General features: G+C 43.8%; 1 protein-coding gene across 1 annotated transcript in view; it reads right to left on the bottom strand.

Moving 5' to 3' along the window:
* Positions 1–24,549, bottom strand: part of LOC142760540 (protein unc-93 homolog A-like) — a 224,566-nt gene that overhangs the window by 70,818 nt on the left and 129,199 nt on the right. The window contains exon 3 of the mRNA XM_075863733.1: positions 22,063–22,292. Coding sequence (XP_075719848.1) covers positions 22,063–22,292 — 230 coding nt within the window. The remainder of the gene's footprint in view (positions 1–22,062; positions 22,293–24,549) is intronic.

Raw genomic sequence — 24,549 nt, 5'->3', positions numbered from 1 at the left:
GCGCCTGTCAGCGTCGAGCCACACACTTCTCTGAGCGAAGAAGCAGAAAGATCTCCTACACTCACCATGGGAACAGGGCTAGGTGAGTATTTATTTTATTATTTTTTTATTAGGCACTATGGGGTATACTGGGTATGGGGGGCCAAAATGGAGAAATATACTGTATTGGGGCAGCTTTGGGGGCAATATACTGTATAGGGGCCTCTATGGGGGCATTGTTTTGTAAGGGGCAGCTATGGGGATGATACTGTATGGGGCAGCTATGCGGCACTATCCGTTATGGGGGCAGCTATGGGCATTATACTGTGTGGTGGCAGCTATGGGGCATTATACTGTGTGAGAGACACCATGGGGCATTATACTGTGTGGGGACAGCTATAGGTGTATTATACTGTGTGGGGGCCACTGATGGGTCTTTATACTGTGTTGGGGAAGTTAAGGGGGCATTTCTCTGTGTGAAGGGCAGCTTTAGGGGCATTGTACTGTGTGGGGAGGTACTATAGGGTCATTATACTGTGTGTGGGGAAGCTATAAGGTCATTATACTGTGTGGGGGCCATAATGGGTTATGCTATGGGGTCATTATACTATGTGAGTGGCACTAATGTGTTATACTGTGTGGGGGGCAGCTATCAGGGCATTATTCTGTGTGGGGGCAACCATAGGGGCAATATACTGTGTGGGGGGACCACTGGGTTGGGGCCCACTCAGATGTGTTTCGCCCCACCTGTGCTAAACCCCTAGCTACGCCTCTGGCAATAATGTTTTGGTTTACTAAGCATACCGAGTGCATTATATAAGCAATCAAAAAAGTCATATAGTGTAGTCCCCTAGTGGGACTAAGAAAATAATACATTATTGTGAAATGAATGTAATTTAAAAACCGTTATGGCACTTGGAATGCGACAAATTATTTTCTTTTAAAAGATTTTTTATTGTGCAAAAGTAATAAAACATAAAAATAAATATATATTTGGTATCACCGTATTCATATCGACCAATAGAATAAAGGTAACATGTTATTGATGCTGCACGGTGAACGGCGTAAATTTAAAATGTAAAAAATTACGGTTGTTCCTTTTTCATTTCCCCCTCAAAAAGTTGTTCATCAATAAACTACATCCTGCAAAAAATAATCTCTCATACAGCTATGCTGACGGAAAAATAAAAAAAGTTATGGCTCTTGAATCTGACCATGAAAAATTTGCTTGGTTATGAGGGCCAAAATTAGCCATACATTAAAGGGTTAAAGATTGATCTTTTTTTTTTTTTTTTTAGAAAGTAAGCGTTTACCTGGTACTAATTTTGGTCGGATCAGTTAATGATCTAATGTCTATAAGGGCCTCTTGACCATCCCCTGATGGTAGATGGGGAAAAAAGGATTGGGCATTTTGATATCAAACATACATGATCCTTTGTTCACGGGGGAGATAAACAAAACAGCAGCTAGAAAAAAAGGGGGAGACGAAGCCTCCAGCTCACCTTATGTGTAGATTTGCACAAAAAGCCCCGCACGGATCCTCGTGTCGGCACACGATATATGAACAGTAGGAAAAGTAAGAAGTGTGGATCCAGCGCTGCTGTAGATAAAAAGGAAACTTGTTCCAAGTTTAATCGGTCATGTTTAAAACAGGATCAAGGGGAGTGATGTCCTGGGGTGCAAGGAGAGGTTTCAAAGATGAAGGAAGCCTACGTGTTTCAGACACTTCCTGCGTCCTTATTCATGGCGGAGGTTGACTGACTGACTTGTGTGTCTGGTATATATAACTGGTTTAACATGTGTGTGATCTGATTGCGTTCCAGGTGGCCACAGCAGCTAATTCACCTCTTCCCATTACGGATAGCATGCATGCTCAACCGACCCAATCTTTATGGTGAAGTTGGATGATGTTGGAAGAGCAAGAATTCGGCTGACCGCTATTGCATGTGTATTTATTATCCTTTCATTTTTGTTTTTTGCTATGCTTCATTAGATTCCGGGAAAAACCACGTTAAAGAAGATTTATTCATTATCTGACCATTACAAATATCTGACATTTTTAGAAAGCTATTTTTCATATTTACATTCTAACATATTCCTTTCTGCCTTTCAAAAGCTACAACTTTTCTATTTTTGTGTCGACATAGCCATATGATGGCTGTTTTTTTTGCAGGACAAGTTATAGTTCTTCATGGCATCATTAAATGTACTATATAATGTACTGGGAAACTTTAGAAAATTATTTTGTAATGTGGAATGGAAATAAACAGCAATCCTCCAGTTTGTTTCCTCTCTCTCTCTCTCTCTCTCTCTCTCTCTCTGTGTGTCTCTCTCTCTCTCTCTCTCTCTCTCTCCTTACTCTCTACTCTCTACTCTTGCCTACTCTCACACACAGTTTATTGGTTTGCAGTAATTAGTATTAGCAGACATATTATTCTCTGTTTTACTGGATATATAATTGCAATTGTTAATTTTTGTTTGTAAACATGCAGGCAAGTGGTATAGTACTGCCTAAATGTTATTTTTGAAAATGTATGATGTTTTAAAAGTAAATGGTTGCAAGGTATTTAAAAGATTAAATGTAGTTTTGTCAGGAGAAAGTCGTTTTTGTTCTAGGCTATTGCGTATTACAAGGGGCCAAACTAGTGCCCGCAGATAAGAGTGCCCAACCTCACTATGTGGAGATATGTAGTTTTGAACCCTGCTACGTTACTTTCACAGAGTCCAAAAATGAGTAGCTTTTGTTTTGAATTAATGAATTTGGTTCTAGGAGGTCTACAAAATGTGAATGGGACCCCAATGAGTAACATAGATTAAAATGTGTATGAGATTAACCCATATTTTGAGGGTTTTTCTGTGTAGATGGTTCCAGATCCTTCCAGACTGTAAATATGGCACTGGATATGCTGTTCTGTAGTCACCACCCACTATGAGGTATTGTGTAAGAGATCACTCCCCTCCAGTAAATTTGCACAGGAGGCTAATGTGACGTGACTCACAAATGAGTCTTTACAGATTTAGATGGGAAGGAGGTGAAATTGTCTGAACATTGTTAGTTGTATGCCAGATTTGAGCAAAATAATTTTTGTTGTTTGTGGTGTTAATTAGGCATCTACAGGACCTGATGCAGGTGGTGCTGCCCACGATTATGGGCCCATTGGTAGTAGGACCTTTGTTGGATCATCGGGTAAGCCAATTGAGAGTGCAAGAGATGACACACCTGGCAAAGAGAGTATGTGCAGCCAGGTTTTAGCAAATTGGCTTGTCCCAGGATTCAATAATGCAGGGGCGTAGCTAGGGGGGGGGGGCAAGCGGGGCACGTGCCCCGGGCGCAGTTCAGAGGGGGGCGCAAGCGCCACCTCCTCCTGCACTATAATTTTACCTGTGTCGCAAGGACACAGGTACAATTAGAAGCAATGAATGACCGGGCACGTTCCCTGCCCGGCCATTCAGCGCCTCTTCACGAATGAAGCGACTGGTACCTTTTGTACCAGTGACGCTTCCGTCGATGAAAGGCGCTGACTGACTGGCAGGGAAAGTCATCCTGCCCAGCCAATCAGCGCCTTTCATAGACGCTGAGTTCAACCCCCTGGAAACCTGCGCAGTACAGAGCAGGTCTCCATGGCTGCCGGACGGCGTGGGAGCGGGAATAAGGTGAGTTTGAAATATTTTTATTTTATTTTTATTTTTAATTGTAATAGAAGTGTGTGGCCGTATCTACGGGGGGTGTCTATCTACAGGGGGACTATATCTACAGGGCTGGGCTATATACAGGGGGACTATATCTGCTGGGCTATATACAGGGGGGCTATATACAGGGGGACTATATCTACAGGGTGTCTATCTACAGGGGGACTATATCTACAGGGCTGGGCTATATACAGGGGGGCTATATACAGGGGGACTATATCTACAGGGTGTCTATCTACAGGGGGACTATATCTACAGGGCTGGGCTATATACAGGGGGACTATATCTGCTGGGCTATATACAGGGGGACTATATGTACAGGGGGCAATATACAGGGGGACTATATCTACAGGGGGGCTATATACAGGGGGACTATATCTGCTGGGCTATATACAGGGGGACTATATGTACAGGGGGGCAATATACAGGGGGACTATATCTACAGGGGGGCTATATACAGGGGGGCTATATACAGGGGGACTATATCTACAGGGGGACTATAGCTACAGGGCTGGGCTATATACAGGGGGACTATATCTGCTGGGCTATATACAGGGGGACTATATGTACAGGGGGCAATATACAGGGGGACTATATCTACAGGGGGGCTATATACAGGGGGACTATATCTGCTGGGCTATATACAGGGGGACTATATGTACAGGGGGGCAATATACAGGGGGACTATATCTACAGGGGTGCTATATACAGGGGGACTATATCTACAGGGGGGCTATATACAGGGGGACTATATCTACAGGGGGTCTATATACAGGGGGACTATATCTGCTGGGCTATATACAGGGGGACTATATGTACAGGGGGGCAATATACAGGGGGACTATATCTACAGGGGGGCTATATACAGGGGGACTATATCTACAGGGGGGCTATATACAGGGGGACTATATCTACAGGGGGGCTATATACAGGGGGACTATATCTACAGGGCTGGGCTATATACAGGGGGACTTTATCTGCTGGGCTATATACAGGGGGGCTATATACAGGGGGACTATATCTACAGGGGGGCTATATACAGGGGGACTATATCTACAGGGGGGCTATATCTACAGGGGGCTATATACAGGGGGACTATATCTACAGGGGGGCTATATACTGGAGTGGGCTGTCTATAGAGCACCATATACAGGGGTGGGCTATATAGTATATAGCCCCCTGTAGATATAGCCCACCCCTGTATATGGTGCTCCATAGATAGCCCACCCCAGTATATAGCCCCCCCTGTAGATATAGTCGCCCTGTATATAGCCCAGCCCTGTAGATATAGCCCAGCCCTGTAGATATAGCCCAGCCCTGTAGATATAGCCCCCTGTAGATATATTCCCCCTGTATATAGCCCCCTGTGTATAGCCCACCCCTGTAGATATAGCCCCCCTGTGTATAGTCCACCCCTGTATATAGCCCCCCTCTGTAGATATCGCCCACCCCTGTAGATATCGCCCACCCCTGTAGATATAGCCCCCATGTGTATAGCCCAGCCCTGTAGATATGGTCCCCCTGTAGATATGGTCCCCCTGTAGATATGGTCCCCCTGTAGATATGGCCCCCCTGTAGATATGGTCCCCCTGTAGATATAGTCCCCCTGTAGATATAGTCCCCCTGTATATAGTCCCCCTGTAGATATAGTCCCCCTGTAGATATAGTCCCCCTGTAGATATAGTACCCCTGTATATAGTCCCCCTGTAGATATAGTCCCCCTGTAGATATAGTCCCCCTGTAGATATAGTCCCCCTGTAGATAGCCCACCCCTGTATATAGTCGCCCTGTAGATATAGCCCACCCCTGTATATAGTCCCCCTGTAGATATAGCCCACCCCTGTATATAGTCCCCCTGTAGATATAGCCCATCCCGGTATATAGTATCCCACAAATAGCTCCCCCTATAGTGCTCCACAGAAAGCCCACCCCTGTATATAGCCCCCATTGTACATATAGTCCACCCCTGTATATAGTGCTCCACAGATAGCCCACCTTTGTATATAGTATGTACAGGGGTGGGCTATCTGTGGAGCACTATATACAGGGGTTGACTATCTAGTGGAGCACTATATACAGGGGTGGATTATATGTACAAGGGGGGGCTATATACAGGGGTGGGCTATCTGTGAAACACTATATACAGGGGTGGACTATATGTGGAACGCTTTATACAGGGGTGGGCTATATCTACAGGGGGCTACATACATGGTTGGGCTATCTGTAGAGGGGGCACGGTGTGTGTGTGTGTGTGTGTGTGTGTGACACGGTGTATGGTGCTATTATAATTAGAGGTGCAGTGTATAGCGCTATTATATTTAGGGGCGTAGTGTGTGGTATAATGTTAACTCTATTCTCCCGGACCATTTCTGCAGTTTGCCGCTCACATGTCTTCAGCTTCTCACTTTACCAACATTTCTGCACCTATAAATAAGTATTTATAGGTGCAGAAATGTTGGTAAAGTGAGAAGCTGAAGACATGTGAGCGGCAAACTGCAGAAATGGTCCGGGAGAAGTCATCATAGAGGTCTGGACCAAATGGAGAAAAAGAACTAGAATCTGAGACGTCACCGGTGAGTCACTTAATGTAAATGTTTATTCTGCCTCTAATCAGTAATGTAGTCACTGTATGATCTGCAGCGAGATGATGGGTGGTGTGATTATGATAGGATTTATTTTTTGTGAAACGGCATCTCCCAGCACATCCTTATCATTGTTCGGGCCATGCTGGGAGCTGTAGTTTTACGCCGTACAAACCTATACGGCAGGGGTTGCACTAAATTGAGCTGTATTTGTTCTGGGGCTGTATATACGTATTGAGCTTGCTTCTGGGGCTGTATATATGTACTGAGCTTGGTTCTAGCGCTGTATTTATGTACTGAGCTTGGTTCTGGTGCTGTATATATGTACAGAGCTTTGTTCTGGTGTTGTGTATAGAACCATATTGCTTGTGAAATGTACAAATAATTTTATGCTCGCGTTACATAAAAAGAAATGACACGTCATTGATTGGTAGAGAAAACAAACACGCCGAGGGGGAAGGAGATGTCGGGAAAGAGGTTGGGGGGGGGGGCGCCAAACTGAATCTTTGCCCCGGGTGCTGGAGAACCTAGCTACGCCTCTGAATAATGCCACAACTAGGTTTGCAGGTTTGTAGTAGCCTGCATGATATGCACACGGCATTACACAGGTTAAACAGCAAAGGTCTATGAAAAGTGCACCCAGGCCAGATAACCTGTTCCAGCGACTGCAGAACATACAACTATCCGAGGTAGGTGTGTATGAAAATGTGCTTATATTTGTAGACCTGTTTTCAGGGTGGCCCGTAGGGTGCGCGAGCACGCTCGTGCCCGGCCTTATCAACTGCCATGATTTCCTGGTCTATAAGAAGGCCCCAGCCCTCCTGATCATTGCCTGAGCGTTGCTAGTTTATCCCAGTTTGTCTTGCAAATGGTCCCTTAGTGTTTCTCGTTCCAGTTGTTACCCGTGCCCTGTTACCTGTTCCTGTATCCCATACTGTTCTTGTTCCTGTGCCTACCAGTGTTGGAGTCGTGTCTACTGCACCTGCTGTCGTTTGCCACATCTAGTGTCTTCTGCCACGTCCAATAAGTCTTCTGCCACGTCCAATGTCGTTTGCCACGTCCAGTGTCTTCTGCCACGTCCAGTGTCTTCTGCCATGTCCAGTGTCTTTTGCCACATCGGATACTGCCTGCCACATCTGGCGCTACCTGCTGCACTGGCCTCTATCCGTGCTGAAGCCACAGCCACCGTCTGGACTAGTTCAGGTACCCAAGCGTTACTATCTACTATTGACTTTCATATAGACTGTGACCTGGTCAGCTGCCTCTCCGCAACGGCGGAGCGGCCTAGTGGGTCCACATACCCTGTGACCATGACACAGAAGTTGTGTGTAGTGACAGGGGAATAGTTTTTTCCCAAGTATTGAACTGTTGTTTGTACAATGACTAAGATATTATCAGCTCTCTAGAGCTATCCCAATGTTAGTTTGTTTAATAACTGTATTCAAAAAATGTTTGTGGGAATATTAAATACTGAGGTTATGTTTTATGTAAAGTTCTGGATCAGCGTGCCTTAGCTTTGGACTATTGGAGGCATTTGTCAGTGTTATTATTAAAATGATAACTTCTCAGTGGAAATAGATTCTGATTGCACAATATTATTTAGTTTTGCTGAGGATTAAACCAGCTGTTTGATAATAAAATTCTGTGCAGTATATGTAAAGAAGAAAAATCAGTTTGCATGTATGACTTTTAGTTACTGCCCAATGTGAATGTTTAATATAAAGAAGTAATTTGTTAATGTTTTCCTTCAATTTAATTATCTGATTAAGATCAATTAATGATTATGTTATGAAAAAGATTGTTCTCCACAGGAAGTGTCCAACTGGGAGCAGAGACAGTGAAAACCAGATTTTAATGGAATGTGGACAGATAAAGTAATGTAAACCGGTACGACCCAAGGCACTCTTGATGGCGCTTGCATTGATGGTATGTGGCCTTACATATGCCCCCAAGACTGCAAAGATAAATTTGGTAAGATCTAATTGGTATGGCCCAGGTTTTACAGCTGTTAACTGCTAAATTCTGTTCGAGCTGGGGGGCGTGGCCTAGCAGCAGATGTAAGAGGACGTGTGTGGCTGGAGCTCCTGCTGTATTCATCCTGAAAGTACAGATTATCCCTGAATTACCCGGTAATATTCACCGATCTGGAGGCTGGGAGGCTGGAGGAGTCGGTACCGCTTAATACAGCTGCAATGACCCGTTCTAAGAAGCAAAAAACGCCGCCGGCGAGTCCGGGGCCGAGAAGGCAAGATGGCGCCGAGGAGACTGAATGCAGGAGCAGGCACATGCGGTCTGAGGCGGCAGACAGGCTGGAGAGATTTGCAAGAACCCCTCGTGCGAGCGGATCTGCAGCAGGCAAGACGCCGGTGGCTGGCAGTGGAAAGGCAGAAGGCATGGCCTCAGGTTCCAGATACTCCGTGCTGGGAGAGGACACGGTGAGTGAGGAGGAGGAAGAGCTGGGGAGTCAGCGGCGGGACAGGCGTGTGGAGGAAGATGGCGGCAGAACGCATAGCAGGAGAGACCAGGTGAAGGAGCCTTCCCTTGCTGATATATTCGCTGCGGTAAAGCAGAACTCCTCAATTTTATCTGTGCTGACCGGGCAGGTGGGAAGCCTGAAGGAAGATATACTGCTGTTACGTAATGACTTACAGAAAGTGGCAGAAAGAACCACAGTTATTGAGGGGAGAGTGTCTGAAGTGGAAGATGTTCTGCCGGAGCTCAGGCGGGATGTGCAGTCTCACTCCTTGGCGGTGGTGGCCCTGCAGGCTAAGGCGGATGATTTAGAGAATCGGCTACGCAGAAACAACGTGCGTTTGGTCGGAGTGCCGGAAAAAACGGAGGGCAATAACTCGGATGAGTTTTTGGAAAAATGGCTGCTGGAGCAGTTTGGCCGGGATGAACTGTCTCCTTTATATGCTGTTGAAAGAGCGCACAGAGTACCTACCAGACCGGGACCACCGGGGAGGCCGGTCTTAGTGAAGCTGTTGCACTACAAGGACAGAGATAAGATCCTGAGGAAGGCAAGGGAACGGCAGGATATCTCCATCAATGGCGCCAAAATTTCCTTTTATCCGGATTTCTCCGCGGAGGTACAGAAAAAGCGGCTGCAATATTGGGATGTAAAGAAACGTCTGAGGAACTTGTCCATACCATACTCCATGATGTATCCGGCCAAATTGCGGGTGGTTGCTTTTGGGACTGCTTCATTCTTTGAGAACCCCAGAGAGGCTGCAAGATGGCTGGATAGCAATGAGGCACGGTTGCGGAGACCGGCTGGAGAAGAAGATGCGTGAAAGCCCGCCTGGGCGGTGAAGTCTGGAGCCATGTTGGCGTTTATGGGACTGTAGCATATTATATGTTATTATGCAGTTCTCCGAAGTGTGTGAACACCCTTGTCTGAAACACAGCAGGGTGGTATCCTTTTAACAAGAATGGCCGCACCTGACGGCAATGTTATTGAGGGAATGTTACTGGGTACCTAATGTATCTGTAAATTCTGCTGATTGTGTGGGATTGTTTAATACATGCGAATAGCAGTGGGAGCCAGCGCTCACTGGAAGTGGTGAGAAAGTTAAACGGTTCAAAGAGAGATGCCAGTAGGGCATGTTAAAAGTTCGCACTATGGTGCGTTTCTGCTGGATAGGAGAGACAGTACATGTCGCTCTGACCCTTTTCGGAGGGGAGGTTTTGTTGGGGGGGGGGAGGAGGGAGGGAACGCACGGCCTAATATCTTGACTGGAGCAGGCTGGAGGAGTAACAGATTTCTTAAAGATATGACGCCTGATGGGATCGGTTAAATGTCTATCCTGGAATGTCCAGGGAATACGGGAAGCTAGGAAACGACAGGCAATCTTTAACTGGGTTAAACAGCAAAATGCCCTGATAGTGGGGCTGCAAGAAACGCATCTGACTAGAGAGTCTGTATCCTTATTGCAGAGAGTGTGGATCGCACATGGGTTTCACTCTTTTCATACGACTTATTCCAGGGGGGTGTGTTTGCTGATACACAGGAGTCTTCCCTTTGTCTGTCATTCGTCCTTTTCTGATGAGGAGGGGAGGTATGTGGGAGTGCACTGTACTATATATCACTGGGAGTGTATTCTGGTAGTGCTGTACATCCCTCCGCCTTATTCTAGCACTGTACTGAAACGAGTTACGGAGAAACTCTCCAGGTGGCCTGAGGTACCGCTAATCGTGATGGGGGATTTTAATGCAGTGATGTCTGAAGGGTTGGATAGGTTTCATAGAGGAGGAGGAGGGCAAAGAGGAGATCTGACCGCCTTTGGAAGATTAATGGAGGAATTGGGTCTGCGGGATATTTGGAGAAATAAAAATCCAGGGGTGAGGCAATACTCGTGTGCATCATCCACATTTCAGTCACTTTCGCGAATAGACTTGGTAGCATGCACAGCTTCAGCAGTGCCATACATAGCGCAAATAGAGTACCTACAGAGGGCATTGTCAGACCACTCTCCGATGGCGGTGACGCTGGAAGTGGGTGTAAGGCATACCAGGAACCCCGGGAATTGGAAGCTGAATGCGTTTTGGTTAAGATTGATGGATGGCGAGGAAATACGGAACCTGATAAAAGAATATTTTAATTTTAATACTGAGTCGGTGCCGCGGGGAGTGTTATGGGATGCCATGAAAGCCTGGCTGAGAGGAGTATTCATTCAAAATATTAAACGAATTAAAACTAAATCCAGGCAGTTGGGAGAAAGTTTAGAGGATCGGGTGACAGAAACAGAAGGGAGACATGTAGAAGAGGGATCCGAGGAGACACTTCGACATTGGGTGGAGGCACAGACGTTGTTAAAAAATCACCAACTAACAATGGCGGATAATAAACGACTATTCCTTAAACAGCAATATTATGAAGAAGGGGAAATGGCGGGGAGATTACTCGCTAGGATGGCAAAACCGCATGGGGGTAATAATTTCATTCATGGCCTTAGGGGGGAGGGGGAGGGTGGAGACAGACACAGGGCAAATCCTGCACATATTCCAGCGGTTTTACACTGACCTATATACATCCAAAGTGCATTACGACACACAGCAATTGGACGAGTACCTGGGAAACATTAATTTGCCTACCTTGGGCCGGGAGGACCGTGAAAGATTGGAGACCCCTATTTCACTAGAGGAGTTGGAACAGGCGATAAGAGATATGGCAAATGAGAAAGCTCCGGGTCCAGATGGGTTACCGGGGGAAATCTATAAGGAATATGGGACGGAACTAGCGCCAGAATATTTGAGTACTTTGCAGGATAGTTTTGACAGAGGTAAACTGCCAGACTCCCTATATGAGGCTACGATAGTGGTTCTCCCAAAAGAGGGGAAAGACAGTCAATTACCAGAGTCCTACAGACCAATATCCTTGTTGACATCGGATGTCAAGATTTTGGCAAAGATATTGGCACTGCGGCTGAACAGGGTGGTACAGCATGTTGTGCATGAAGACCAATCGGGGTTCATGCCCTCCAAATTGACAGCGGTCAACCTCAGGCGGCTGTTTTTAAATCTTCAGGCGGCACCGGATGAGCAAGGAGGAAGGGCGGTGCTAACGTTAGATGCTGCAAAAGCGTTCGACTGCGTAGAATGGGGGTATTTATGGCGGGTAATAGAAAAGATGGGATTCGGCCCTAACTTTGTGAAGTGGGTACAGTTGTTGTATGTGGCCCCTACAGCCCGCATACGGGTGAATGGTGCAATGTCTGAGAAATTTTCACTGGCCCGGGGTACGCGACAGGGGTGCCCACTGTCACCATTACTATTCGCCTTGGCGGTAGAGCCATTGGCGTGCCTCATAAGACAGGAGGAGCGTATAAGAGGCTTGCAATATGGGGAAATGGAGGAAAAAATTTCATTATATGCAGACGACATCTTAATATATATGACGGACACTGAGAATACACTGCAGGTAGTAATGGATACGATCACAAGGTTTGGGGAGTTCTCGGGATTAAATATTAACTGGACCAAGTCTGCTTTGATGCCACTTGATACAGTGAATATTGTAGATACTGGAGTGGGACTCCGGATTCCGATAGTCTCTGAATTTACGTACCTAGGGGTTAAGGTGACGGCTAGGGTCCAAGACTACATGTCTTTGAATGTCTCACCACTGCTGCTTAAGGTGAAACAAAAGGTGGATGCCTGGAACAGGCTCCCGCTCTCTGCTCTGGGGAGGACTAACCTAATCAAGATGATCCTTATGCCTCAAGTTTTATACATTCTTCATAACTCCCCAGTATGGATACCTAAGCAATGGTTCAGACGATTGCACAATCTCTTTCGGGATCTGGTATGGAAAAAAGGGGTTCCAAGGATTAAATTGGAGAAATTGCAATTGCCCAAAGACGAAGGGGGGGGTCGCGCTGCCAAATGCCTGGCTATATTACCTGGCTGCCCAGAGCCAACAATTTTAGGGATGGGAGGACACAGAGACTTGGGGTTCCAGTGCACGTTTATTGTCATATATGGGGGGAGGACACAACCCACTAGAGAGTCTGGAAGCGCATACCTTTAAGAGATTGGCGAGTGCTAAACCAACGTTACTCCTGATACATAAAGTATGGTGGCAATGCAAACAGATCCTGGGAGTGGGAATGTGCACCAAATATACTCCCCTATGGCATAATCCGGTCCTGTGGGAATTATACCAATTAGAGGGCATGCAAAAATGGGAGTTGGCAGGGGTTAGACGAATACAACACTTGTATGATGATAACGGGTTGAGATCATTTCAGCAGTTGAAAGACCTATTTCCACTAGAGCACAATATGTTTTATCAATATTTGCAGATCCGTCATGCCCTACAGGCGCAGCCGCATGTGGTGGACCTGACGGTCTGTGCTCTTGGGGTCCTGGAGTATGTGGGAAGGGCTGAAACGACCAAAGGCCTGATCTCAATGGCGTACAGGAGCTTACTGTCCAAACACCTGGGAAACCCAATGGTGCTGGTAAAAGCGAAATTGGAACAGGATGTTGGTCCATTGACTGAGGAGGAGTGGGAGGAGATATTAGCATCCACATGTCACTTATCGCTCAGTCTGGCGCAGAGGAGATCACAACTCTTCCTGATACATAGAGTATATCTCACCCCGTGGGTATTAAAACAGATGGGTATTAGACCGGATGCGAAATGTCCTAGGTGCACGGAAGAGAAAGCGGATATACTGCATATGTTTTGGTCATGTGAGGCTCTGAGGACCCTATGGGGGGAAATATTGGATCTGATAAAGCAGGTGTATGGTCGGGAATTGGTGGCAGACCCTAAAGTTATGTTGTTGGGAGCAGTGGGAGAATTGGAGAGTGACAGAATGGCAAACCTGGCAATTGCCAAGATATTATATCAAACAAGGAAATGCATTGCTAAACACTGGCTGGATGAGGAGCCACCAGGGATGAGGGAAATTGTAGGAATGTTGAAATATAATATCCTGATGGAGCATAAGATATTTTCTAAAAGGGGCACGGAAAAAAAATTTGAGAAACAATGGAGCAGATGGATGGCCTGTCCTGAGGTGCTGACACCTGAACTGAGCAGAATAAGGGCGAGAGTCGTCTGAGGAACTGGAGGTGATAGAGTCTGGAGCAAAAAGGGGTGGTGGGGAAACTTGATAAGAGAAATGTGCTCTGGCCAGGAATGGTATTAGAAACAAAGGGCGGAGATATAGTGGGGGCCGTGCGGGGAGGGGGGAAAGGGGGGAAGTTGGGGATTTCCTGATATGCTGTCATTATTGTATACGATGTTGGAAAATTGAAATGTGAATGTTACTATGTTATTTCTATTCTGTGTTCGTATCAATAAAATTGGTTTGATCTAAAAAAAAATTCTGTTCGAGCTGTTTGATTTGCCTACAGAACAGTTCTGGAAGACTGGTGCCAACCTTATTAATCATACCCGCCCCCCATGAAGGGACCTAGAGAGGCCTTCCAAGGTAAAAAAAGTTGTTTATAGCTTCCTAACATAATATGTATGTGTATAAGGCTCTGAGTAGGTAAGCAGAAAAATGTTTTTCAGATAAAACATATGGTATCTGTGAATATTTTTGGGGGTAGGAGCTGTTACAGGTAATCAGCTCAGATCAAGGTACACATCCCACTTTAAAAGAGTAACACCAAGTGCAAAATAAAATGTACCCAGTAACTACACATTTTCGAGGTGCCCTGTCCATTTGGACAGAGAAGTTTTTCTTATATAAACGTGTTTGTTTGATTTAGTTTAAGGGCCTGTCATTCTATTGTATGTACTTAGAGCAACTTTTATAGAGTATGCAGATGTTGTTATCCCCAGTTGATCATTTATTTTAACAATTTATAAAAGGTTGGGTCCCCAGCAAGTGCCAACAAACTTAATTCAAAGACTTTAATATGATGAACTCTATCACTGAGATGCGGCAGGCACAACCTGAGCCGATACAACGTGTTTGTCATTAACTGACGGCAGTGTCACACTTCCAAGCAGCCGTGCAGACAAGCAACTTGCCGATGGAAGAGTATAGAGGCAGAGGGTTTTGTTGTAGTCATAATGAAACTCCATTAATCTGCCTATGAGGGAACCCCATCTCACAGTAGAAAGTGCTGTGTACAGCGTGGTGATGTACACTAACAAGCCAAAGTGACTGACGGATTAGTAGGACCATACAAAGTCCTGATGACATCAACAAAGGTCAAGGTAAAGCAGAGACCACCTCTCCTTCCACTCCGGTTGACTCCCCTCCTGAACCGTCCATGCTGGACGTGCTGAAGGCCATTACGGAATCTAGTACGGTACTAACTGGGAAAATTGATGCCCTTCAGACAGACTTTGGTCTCCTCAGGGCTGACGTGAAAGAGATACTGAGTCTGAGGGGAGCAATTGTGACTTGATGTGGTGACTCCTCTGAGATTGAGAGTCGACACTTCAGAATCGCAACAGTCTGCGTGGCGAGCTAAGGTTAATGATATGGATTACCGTTTGCAACGATGTAACATCTGCTTCATTGGTCTGCCTAAAGGTGTGGAAAAGCCAGATCCATTGCTGTGTTCCTGAAAAATTGGCTCAAGTCAATATTTGAAGACACTGCCTTTTCCCCTATGTTCTGTGTGGAACGTGCACATCGGATCCCGACTAGAGCTCCTCCACCTGGGGAATCGCCACGCACCTTCATCGTCAAGTTTTGGAATTTTAAAGACTGAGACAAATTACTGGAACTTGCGAGGAAACACACCAACCAGGATGTGAGAGTCTTTTGTGACTTTGTTGGAGGTACCAAAACAGAGGCGGCGATTTACGGAGGCCAAGAAATGTTTGAGGGAGAAAAAAAACTTTCTATTCTGTGGTATACCCTGCCAAACTCAGATTCGTGCACAATGGATCTGCAGTATTTATCGACAAACCAGAAGAAGTCTTTGCCTAGTTGGAACGTCATGGACTCTGATTCCTTTGCTCCTGTGCTGTAAGGAACTATAATAGTGGGAAATTGCTCTACGCCGTGAAACGTGTTCCTAAGTTTGCTCTTCTGTGAAGATTTCGATTTTCTTAGCTGATGTCTTCAGTCATGATGGGTGTCGGGAGATATAACCGGACTTGAATATATTACAGTAATACTCTGGTCTTCCACGTTATGGCTCTATTGAGCCTACTAGCTTTATTTGGGAATCCTTGCATCATTCTAGGGGAAGGGGGTTGCCCTCTTTTGCTAATCATTTAAGCATAACTAATAGTTTTGTGTCTGTTTTTTTGCTACATGCTGCAATTGGGTAGAAAACCTATCTCATATTCAGGGAGATAGGTAGGGTGGGTTGGGTTTACTTATTTCTGCCTGTCATACTTGTCTGCTTATATGAATGTAAATTTTTTTGATCATGTGGACTGGTGAACTAACCTCTGGGATTGCTGCAGTTGGACATTCCCAAGTGGGGAGTGGCTTCTCTTCCACCCCTTTGAATTATTACCATCTGGGTCTGCATTGACCTACATTTCATTCATGGAGACGTTACGCCATCTTAAATTTATCTCCTGGAAGGTGTGGGGACTTAATGACAAATTTAAAATGTCCCTAGTTTTAAATTCTCTCTCCTCATACAACCCGCAGATTATACTTTTACAAGAGACTCATTTACTTGGTCCCAAATTGCGAGCTATTACGCAACCATGGGTCATACATGGTTATCATGCTTCTTATTCTAATTACTCCTGTGAGGACTCTTTGATGGTTCACAAATCTTTGCAATGTAATGTTACGTCTGTTAAACTGATCCTAGCTGGAGGTTCATTGTGTTGTCGTGTCAGATCCATTTTACATCCTTTATTATAGTTAACGTCTATAATCCAACTCCGGCCTCCGTCCAACTACTCTCTGACATAATGTTGCTGGTGGCGGAGTTTGGTCCTGCTCCCCTTCTCGATTTCAATCTTTTGCTGTGCTCTAAATTAGACTTAGCTAACTGGGCCGCAACATATTTAAAGTACATTTGGCAGGCTCGCTAACCTCATTCTATAGCTTTTTTCATGCCACTCACTCGCATATAGGACCTTTTTCAAAATTGATTTGGCGTTCGGCAATGACGCTTCTTTAGTATTAGTGATAAACGCACAGTACCTCCCTCTTGGAATTTCGGACCACTCTCCCCTTATGGTCACTTTGGAGATCTGGAGATTAAGTCCCCTATGGCTCTCCTGTGCTGAGGTTGCAACCTCCTTAGAAAGAGAAATTACTGATTTTTTAGAATATCAATTCAGGTTCTACAGATAGCAATCTGGTGTGGGATGCCTTTAAGGCATATATTAGAGGTGTGGTTATATGAGCAATGTCCTCACATAGGAGGGGCTTGGCTTATCAACGTATGGTTTTGGAGGCTGAACTGGTTGCGTCGGCGCAGGAAGAATATTTTAAGACTGAGGACTCTTTTGACTTTTCTACCTTCTCACCAAAGCAACGTGAATATACTCTTTTATTAACTGAACTCACCTGGAAGAAAACGTTGTACTCCCAACAGAGGGTGTTGGGCAGGGGTATAAAAATGGTCTATTGCTGGCTTACTTGGCTAGAGGGGACACCACCCCGAACCCCATTTTGTAAATCACCTCCTGTACTGGGAGGCCAGTAAGTGACCCCCTGGCCATTAATGACATCTTTGCTAAATTTTTCTCTGATTTATACTTTTCTAAAATCTCAACTACTTCACCTGACCTAGAGACATATTTAGACACTATTGTTGTTGTTAAGGATCTGCCAGGTACAGCTTCTGTATCCACGCCCATAGGTAATCAGTCTGCACCTGCTTCTATGTCTGTGAGACTGACTCCATCTTCCACCACTCAGGATGGCAGGCTTAGGAGTGGGAGAGCCTATCACAGCCTGGCCAGACGGAGCTAGCTCCCGCCCTCTGTCTATTTATACCTGCCTTTCCTGTTCCTCCTTGCTTGTGATTCTTCTCGTTTTGTTTCCTGGCCCTGCTGCAGCTTCTTGAACCATTTGACCCTGCTTCATATTGTCCTGGCTTACTGACTACTCTCCTGCTCTGCGTTTGGTACCTCGTACACTCCTGGTTTGACTCGGCTTGTTCACTACTCTCCTGCTCTGCGTTTGGTACCTTGTACACTCCTGGTTTGACTCGGCTCGTTCACCACTCTTGTTGCTCACGGTGTTGCCGTGGGCAACTGCCCCTTTACCCTTGCTTCTGTGTAACCTTGTCTGTTTGTCTGTCGTGCACTTATTGAGCGTAGGGACCGTCGCCCAGTTGTACGGGTCGTTGCAAGTAGGCAGGGACTGAGTGGCGGGTAGATTAGGGCTCAATTGTCTGTTTCCTTACCCCCATCATTACAATTGTATTCCCCACTCTGGATAGGGAGGATGTTGATTTGCTGGAGGCTGACCTGAATGTGGAGAAAATTACTGAGGCTATTCGATCCTTTCCAGGAAAACCCCAGGCCTAGATGGTTTACCCATAGATTGGTATAAATTGCATGTTGAACTGATTGCACTTCATTTGCTTAACTTTCTCAATCTTTTAATGGGCGTAATACCCTCCCCCTTCTATGAGAGAGGCTCTTCTAGTACTGATCCCCAAGCCCGTAAAGATTCTAAAGATTGTGGCTCATATCGACATTAATCACTCCTCAATTTTGATATTAAAATATTAGCCAAAATACTGGCAATGCGTCTACAAAAAATAATCTCTCATTTTATTGATCCTGACCGATCTGGTTTTACGCCAGGGAAGGCCACTGATGTTAACCTTCGAATACTATTTACGGACATATTGTCTACTATAGGATCTACTGGCTCCAGAATTGTTGCCTCTTTGGACCTTGAGAAGGCATTTAACTCGGTAGAGTGGTCTTTCTCTGGCCTTCATGTAAATTGGTCAAAATCATTGGTGATGGCGATAGATGTTGCGGCTTGAAAAACTTTACTCCCTTTTCCACTACAATGGGTGGATAAAATTACTTATCTAGGTATAGTGATTAGCCCAGATATTTGTACTTTTATACCTCATAATGTCACTCCTTTGGTACAACGTCTTCAAATGGACTTTGACAGATGGTAACACCTCTCTCTCACAGTCACAAGTAGAATTAATTTGTTTAAAATAAAGTCACTGCCTAGATTCTTGTACCTCTTTCATAATTCAAAGTATGGTTATCTTTATCCCTATACTCTAATGTTGATAAAGATTTTAGATCTTTTATTTGGGCAAGGGGTACTCCTAGAATCGCTTCGGGCACAGTACGAATACCCACTGAGAAGGGTGGGCTTGTCCTCCCGAATTTATACCTCTACTTCCTTGCTAGTCAACTGGTTTACGTGTGGTGGTGGTGGTTTACCCATACGCACTTTAATCCCTGTAGTGAGCTGGAAGCTTCACTTCTAGGCTCCTATAAAGTCCTAGTGAACTCTATTTATGGACAGGCCCCTCCTCTGGGATATGTACTCACAAAACTAATAAAAACTACTATGAAGGTTTGGCAGAGATTAATGCTGCTTTTTCACTCAGTTAAGAGGCCTCCCTAACCCTTTTGAATGGGCAACCCTGGGTATATTGACTTTGGAGGATGTGATAGTAGAAGACAAAATAGCTACTTTTCTACAACTTCGGTCCACACAACAGATCCCTACTCATCTCAGGTTCCGTTATTTTCAGCTTAGTCATGCCCTCTGGTCGCAATTTGCCAAATATATTGTCAAGCTATGTACATCCCCGGTGGAGAATTGGGTGACACAGGAGACATTGGCTAAATCATTATCCACACTTTATAGGCAGTTGTTAACTGTATCTTCTAATAAACTTGATAGAGCCCTAAAGCTTTGGTCTCCGACTCTTTCCCCTGTCCCTACAGACGATCATAAGGAAATTGTATCCGCTCTAACAGGTTCCTTGCTATCCACTACACTGTGTTCCAAATTATTATGCACATTGGATTTAAGTGTCATAAACATTTAATTATTAGATTTTTAATTAAACTCATGGATCGTATTGTGTCTTAGGGCTCTTTGGATCATGGTAATCAATCTCAGACAACTGTGATAATTAGTTTGCCAGGTGTGCCCAATCAAAGGAAAACTACTTAAGAAGGACGTTCCACATTATTAAGCAGGCTACAGGTTTCAAGCAATATGGGAAAGAAAAAGGATCTCTCTGCTGCCGAAAAGCGTGAAATAGTGCAATACCTTGGACAAGGTATGAAAACATTGGATATTTCAAGAAAACTTAAGCGTGATCATCGTAATGTGAAAAGATTTGTGGCTGATTCAGAGCACAGACGGGTTCGTTCAGATAAAGGCATAATGAGGAAGGTTTCTGCCAGACAAATTAATAGGATTAGGAGAGCAGCTGCTAAAATGCCATTGCAAAGTAGCAAATAGGTATTTGAAGCCGCTGATGCCTCTGGAGTCCCGCAAACCTCAAGGTGTAGGATCCTCCAGAGGATTGCAAGTGTGCATAAAGCTATTATTCGGCCACCCCTAAACAATGCTCACAAGCAGAAACGGTTGCAGTGGGCTCAGAAATACATGAAGACTAATTTTCAAACCGTGTTGTTTACTGATGAGTGCCGTGCCACGCTGGATGGTCCAGATGGATGGAGTAGTGGATGGTTGGTGAATAGCCACCATGTCCCAACAAGGCTGCGGCGTCAGCAAGGAGGTGGCGGAGTCATTGGGCTGGAATCATGGGGAGAGAGCTGGTAGGCCCCTTTAGGGTCCCTGACATTGTGAAAATGACCTCTGCAAAGTACGTAGAGTTTATGACTGACCACTTTCTTCCGTGGTACAAAAAGAAGAACCGTGCCTTCCGTAGCAAAATAATCTTCATGCATGACAATGCACCATCTCATGCTACAAAGTATACCTCTGTGTCATTGGCTGCTATGGGCATAAAAGGAGAGAAACTCATGGTGTGGCCCCCATGTTCGTCTGACCTCAACCCTATTGAGAACCTTTGGAGCATCCTCAAGAAAAATATCTATGAAGGTGGGAGGCAGTTCACATCAAAACAGAAGCTCTGGGAGGTTATTCTGACATCCTGCAAAGATATTCAAGCAGAAACTGTCCAAATACTCACAAATTCAATGGATGCAAGAATTGTGAAGGTGACATCAAAGAAGGGGTCCTATGTTAACATGTAACTTGGCCTGTTAAGTTTTTTTTTATTGAAAGAGCTTTTGATTTCTGTAAATATGACCTCCTGATGCTGCAAATTCAACAAATTACCATTTTAGTTCTCTTTACAACCTTTAAAATGTTTTGATCTCTGTTGTGCATAATAATTTGAAACAGTGCATTTTGAGTTTTTTACTTCTAAAAAAAAATCTGTTATCATTCGGAGATTTGTTCAATAAAATTTGCATTATACTCCAACGGTTGATGGCTTGAAGATTATACTGACTGTCATTTGCATCGACTATTTAGGAAAATCAGCGAAAAATAACATTTGCATAATAATTTGAAATGCGGTGTAGAGACCGACTTATTTAGTAAAAAAATTTCCACCACATTTACTACACCCCTTCTAAACTATTTAGAATGGGACGAATATCAACTCTTGTCTGTCCATGGCACCACGGAGCTGAGGGCTCCTTCCTACATATGTTCTGGGAATGTGCGATTATTAATAATTTCTCGGCTGAGGTAATGTAATTCCTAGAGCTTAAAGTAGGACTCCCTCGTATACTTGAACCCAAAACTTGTCTTTTATTATTGGTGGAAGAAATTATACCTACTGTAGCTGTTAGATCACTCATAACACTCCTACTGTTCTATGCGGGAAAAAAACTATACTCCTACATTGGAAGCATCCAAAGGTTCCTACGTTGTCAGCATGGATTAATTTGGCCAATTCTACCTTGCCACTTTTTAAACTTGCTTATGAAGCACGTGGGTACCTTGATAAATTTCTGAAAGTGTGGAGCTCTTGGATACCCAACCTTCATACTTGCTCATAACTTAACATTGCTTGGGCCTGGAATTTGTTAACGCCTCTCTGGTGTCCCCCGTTTCTCCACCAAACTTTGCCATTGATTGGTCCTCACCAGTTTTCTTCTGATAAGGAAAGGCTGTTTGTTCAGAGTTTTGTTTTTTTTCACTATATATACCTATTGGTTTATCAAAAAATATATCCGTATATTTTTGTTCATAATTTACCTTGTACTGCTGTATTGTTTGCGGTCTGCAACATTATTTTGTACTTTTGCATTTTGTACTGCTTTTTGATATGAGGTTATGAGGTCTTAATAAAATTGCAGTTAAAAAAAAAATACAAAACTATAACATTGTTAAATGTGTATTTGATTCTTAACTTTTTTATATGTATATGAACTTACCTTTATTGGGATTTTGGTTAAGCACTAAAGATGAAATAAGGTTTCCCCAAATTCCTGATGACTGATATATTAAGAAAAATAAGCCAAAGTACTGGTTCACAATGTCCATCTTTTCTTTGCCTGTCTGCTGTGCATACTTAATTCCATTGATGGTGAGATAAGTACATTTTGATGCCCATAGTGGTCCTCCTCCAATACCCAGAATTGCTGAGGTGATTAATAAACTATACCTGTCCGCAAAAAAGGGGTAAAAATATAAAGTGTTATTGATTTGTAATAAAAATTATATATTTCCGCAAAATAAATATCATGCACAGTAATTAGAAATACGATATTAAAGAAGCTCCAATTTTTGAGCCACTGTAAACATTATATAATGTAGGGGGGCACTTGGGGGTCCTAGTGCTTGGAAGCCTCCCTATAAGCAATTCAGAAAATCGAGTTAAAAGTTGAAATTCTTTCTGCCCCGACAAGGGGCAAACTCACAGCATATGAATATATGTTTGAGTTTAATGAGAGCTGTAAAAATCTCTATGCAGTGAGCTCAGTAGAGGCAGCAGCAGAATGATAGAATTTTATTATGTTACCCTATAGATCGATGAAGGGAACGAGGGGATTTGGAGCTTCTTATATATTAAAAAAAACTGTGCCCAGGGGGGTGGAGCCTTACTGCTGACTGCAGATCCTCCACTTGGTGCAGAGAGACCGGTATTTGCAATTATACATGCCGCAAAATGGTCAAACCAGGCAGAAACCAGTTACAAAAAAACAAGCTGAATTATGGAAATACTGAAAGAGAAAATCCATGCTCTCTCCCGCTACGGAAGCAGCTTCCACCATATAAACTGCTGTAATCTCAGACATGGACAGCATAACTGACTGTGATCAAACTGACTCAGTTACTTCCCCGATATCGAAAGGCTTGTTCTTCAAAACATTCATGCAAGCACTGCCTCAGGTATAGCAGAATTTGCTGGCATAAAAACCGGATATACAGCAAATAGACCACAAAGTGGAAGATTTAGAAAATAAATTTGCAGATATAATCTCCTTCTCCATGGCACTTGCTTCACAGGTCTCATATCAAACAGACTCTATAAATCACATTCATTAAGAACAAGAGAATAGGAAACAAAGACGGAATATAAAAGGATCAAACAACTTCCAGAGATCTAAATAACGGAAGCCCTAAAAGAGGCAGATCTTCCAAAGGTGCATAAATCCATCACAAATCCCCCCGGGCGCCCAATTATATCAGGTATTGGGTCTTTGACCAGCAATCTCTCACACTTTATAGACCTTCACCTTCAACCTTTAGTGGTTGGCTTACCGTCATATCTTAAAGAATCTACTCAAGTAATAAGAGAGCTTCATGCAATAAATGTCACCAACTTTATGTACCCTATTAATTTTCTGACTGCTGATGTAACGGCCCTATATAGTAATATTCCCCACTCCAAAGGTCTTGAGGTCATTAGGTCGACACTATCCACTAAAACCTGTATGCCTGATAGTCAAACTGAATTTTTAACCAAATGTGTTGATTTTATTCTGAATCACAATTCTTTCAGTTTTGATAATACATTTTTTAATCAAATTAAAGGATGCGCCATGGGCTCGAGGTTTGCACCCTCATATGCCAATTTATATATTGGACATTTTGAAGATCGTTACATTTATCAAAATCACCCTTTTAAAAGTAAAATTTTATTTTATAAGCGTTACATTGACGACCTTCTTTTTATTTGGTTGGGTAATGAGGCTGAGGCTATATCATTTATTGAGTCTTTAAATAAGAATAGTTTAGTATTGTCTTTTACCCACACTTTCTCTGCTATATCTATTGAGTTTTTAGACCTGACTGTTGCTTTTGACACCACCACTAATAAATTTATAACGAAGACACATTTTAAATCTGTTGATGTCAATAGTTATTTAAATTTTAACAGTGCCCATTATCCCCCATGGATAAAATTTTTTCCCTTTGGACAATTTAGAAGGGTGAGAAAGAACTGCACCACCGACATGGATTTCATAGAGGAATGTAATCTATTAGAAAAGAGATTCAAGGAAAATAATTTTCCTTTGAGTCTCATCAAAGGGGCACGTCATAAGGCTGCTCTACTCTCACAAGATTCTTGCATCAAGCAGGAAAAAGGCATTAAAAAGAACCATAATTTTAGTAATAATTTTATCACTTCATTTAATAGTGGAAATAAAAAAATCCGAGAGGTTCTGGAAAAACATTGGTATATCTTGAAAAATGATCCTTTTTTAAAAGCAGAATTACCTGATAGACCGACTGTCACCTATAGACGGTCCAAATCTCTCAAAAATATCTTAGCACCTAGCAGATTAAAGAACCCTATGGTATCCTGCTCCACTTTGCTCCCTAAGACTCTTGGCTCTTTCAAATGTGGTCGTCAGCGGTGTATGTGCTGTGCCAATATAACTCACAAAGCCACCACTTACACATCCGCATTAACT

The sequence above is a fragment of the Rhinoderma darwinii genome, chromosome 4 (genome assembly GCF_050947455.1).
Source record: "Rhinoderma darwinii isolate aRhiDar2 chromosome 4, aRhiDar2.hap1, whole genome shotgun sequence".
NCBI classification, from domain to species: domain Eukaryota; kingdom Metazoa; phylum Chordata; class Amphibia; order Anura; family Rhinodermatidae; genus Rhinoderma; species Rhinoderma darwinii.
The sequence above is the reverse complement of the archived record's forward strand: the minus strand, read 5'-3'. Positions and strand labels throughout refer to the sequence as shown.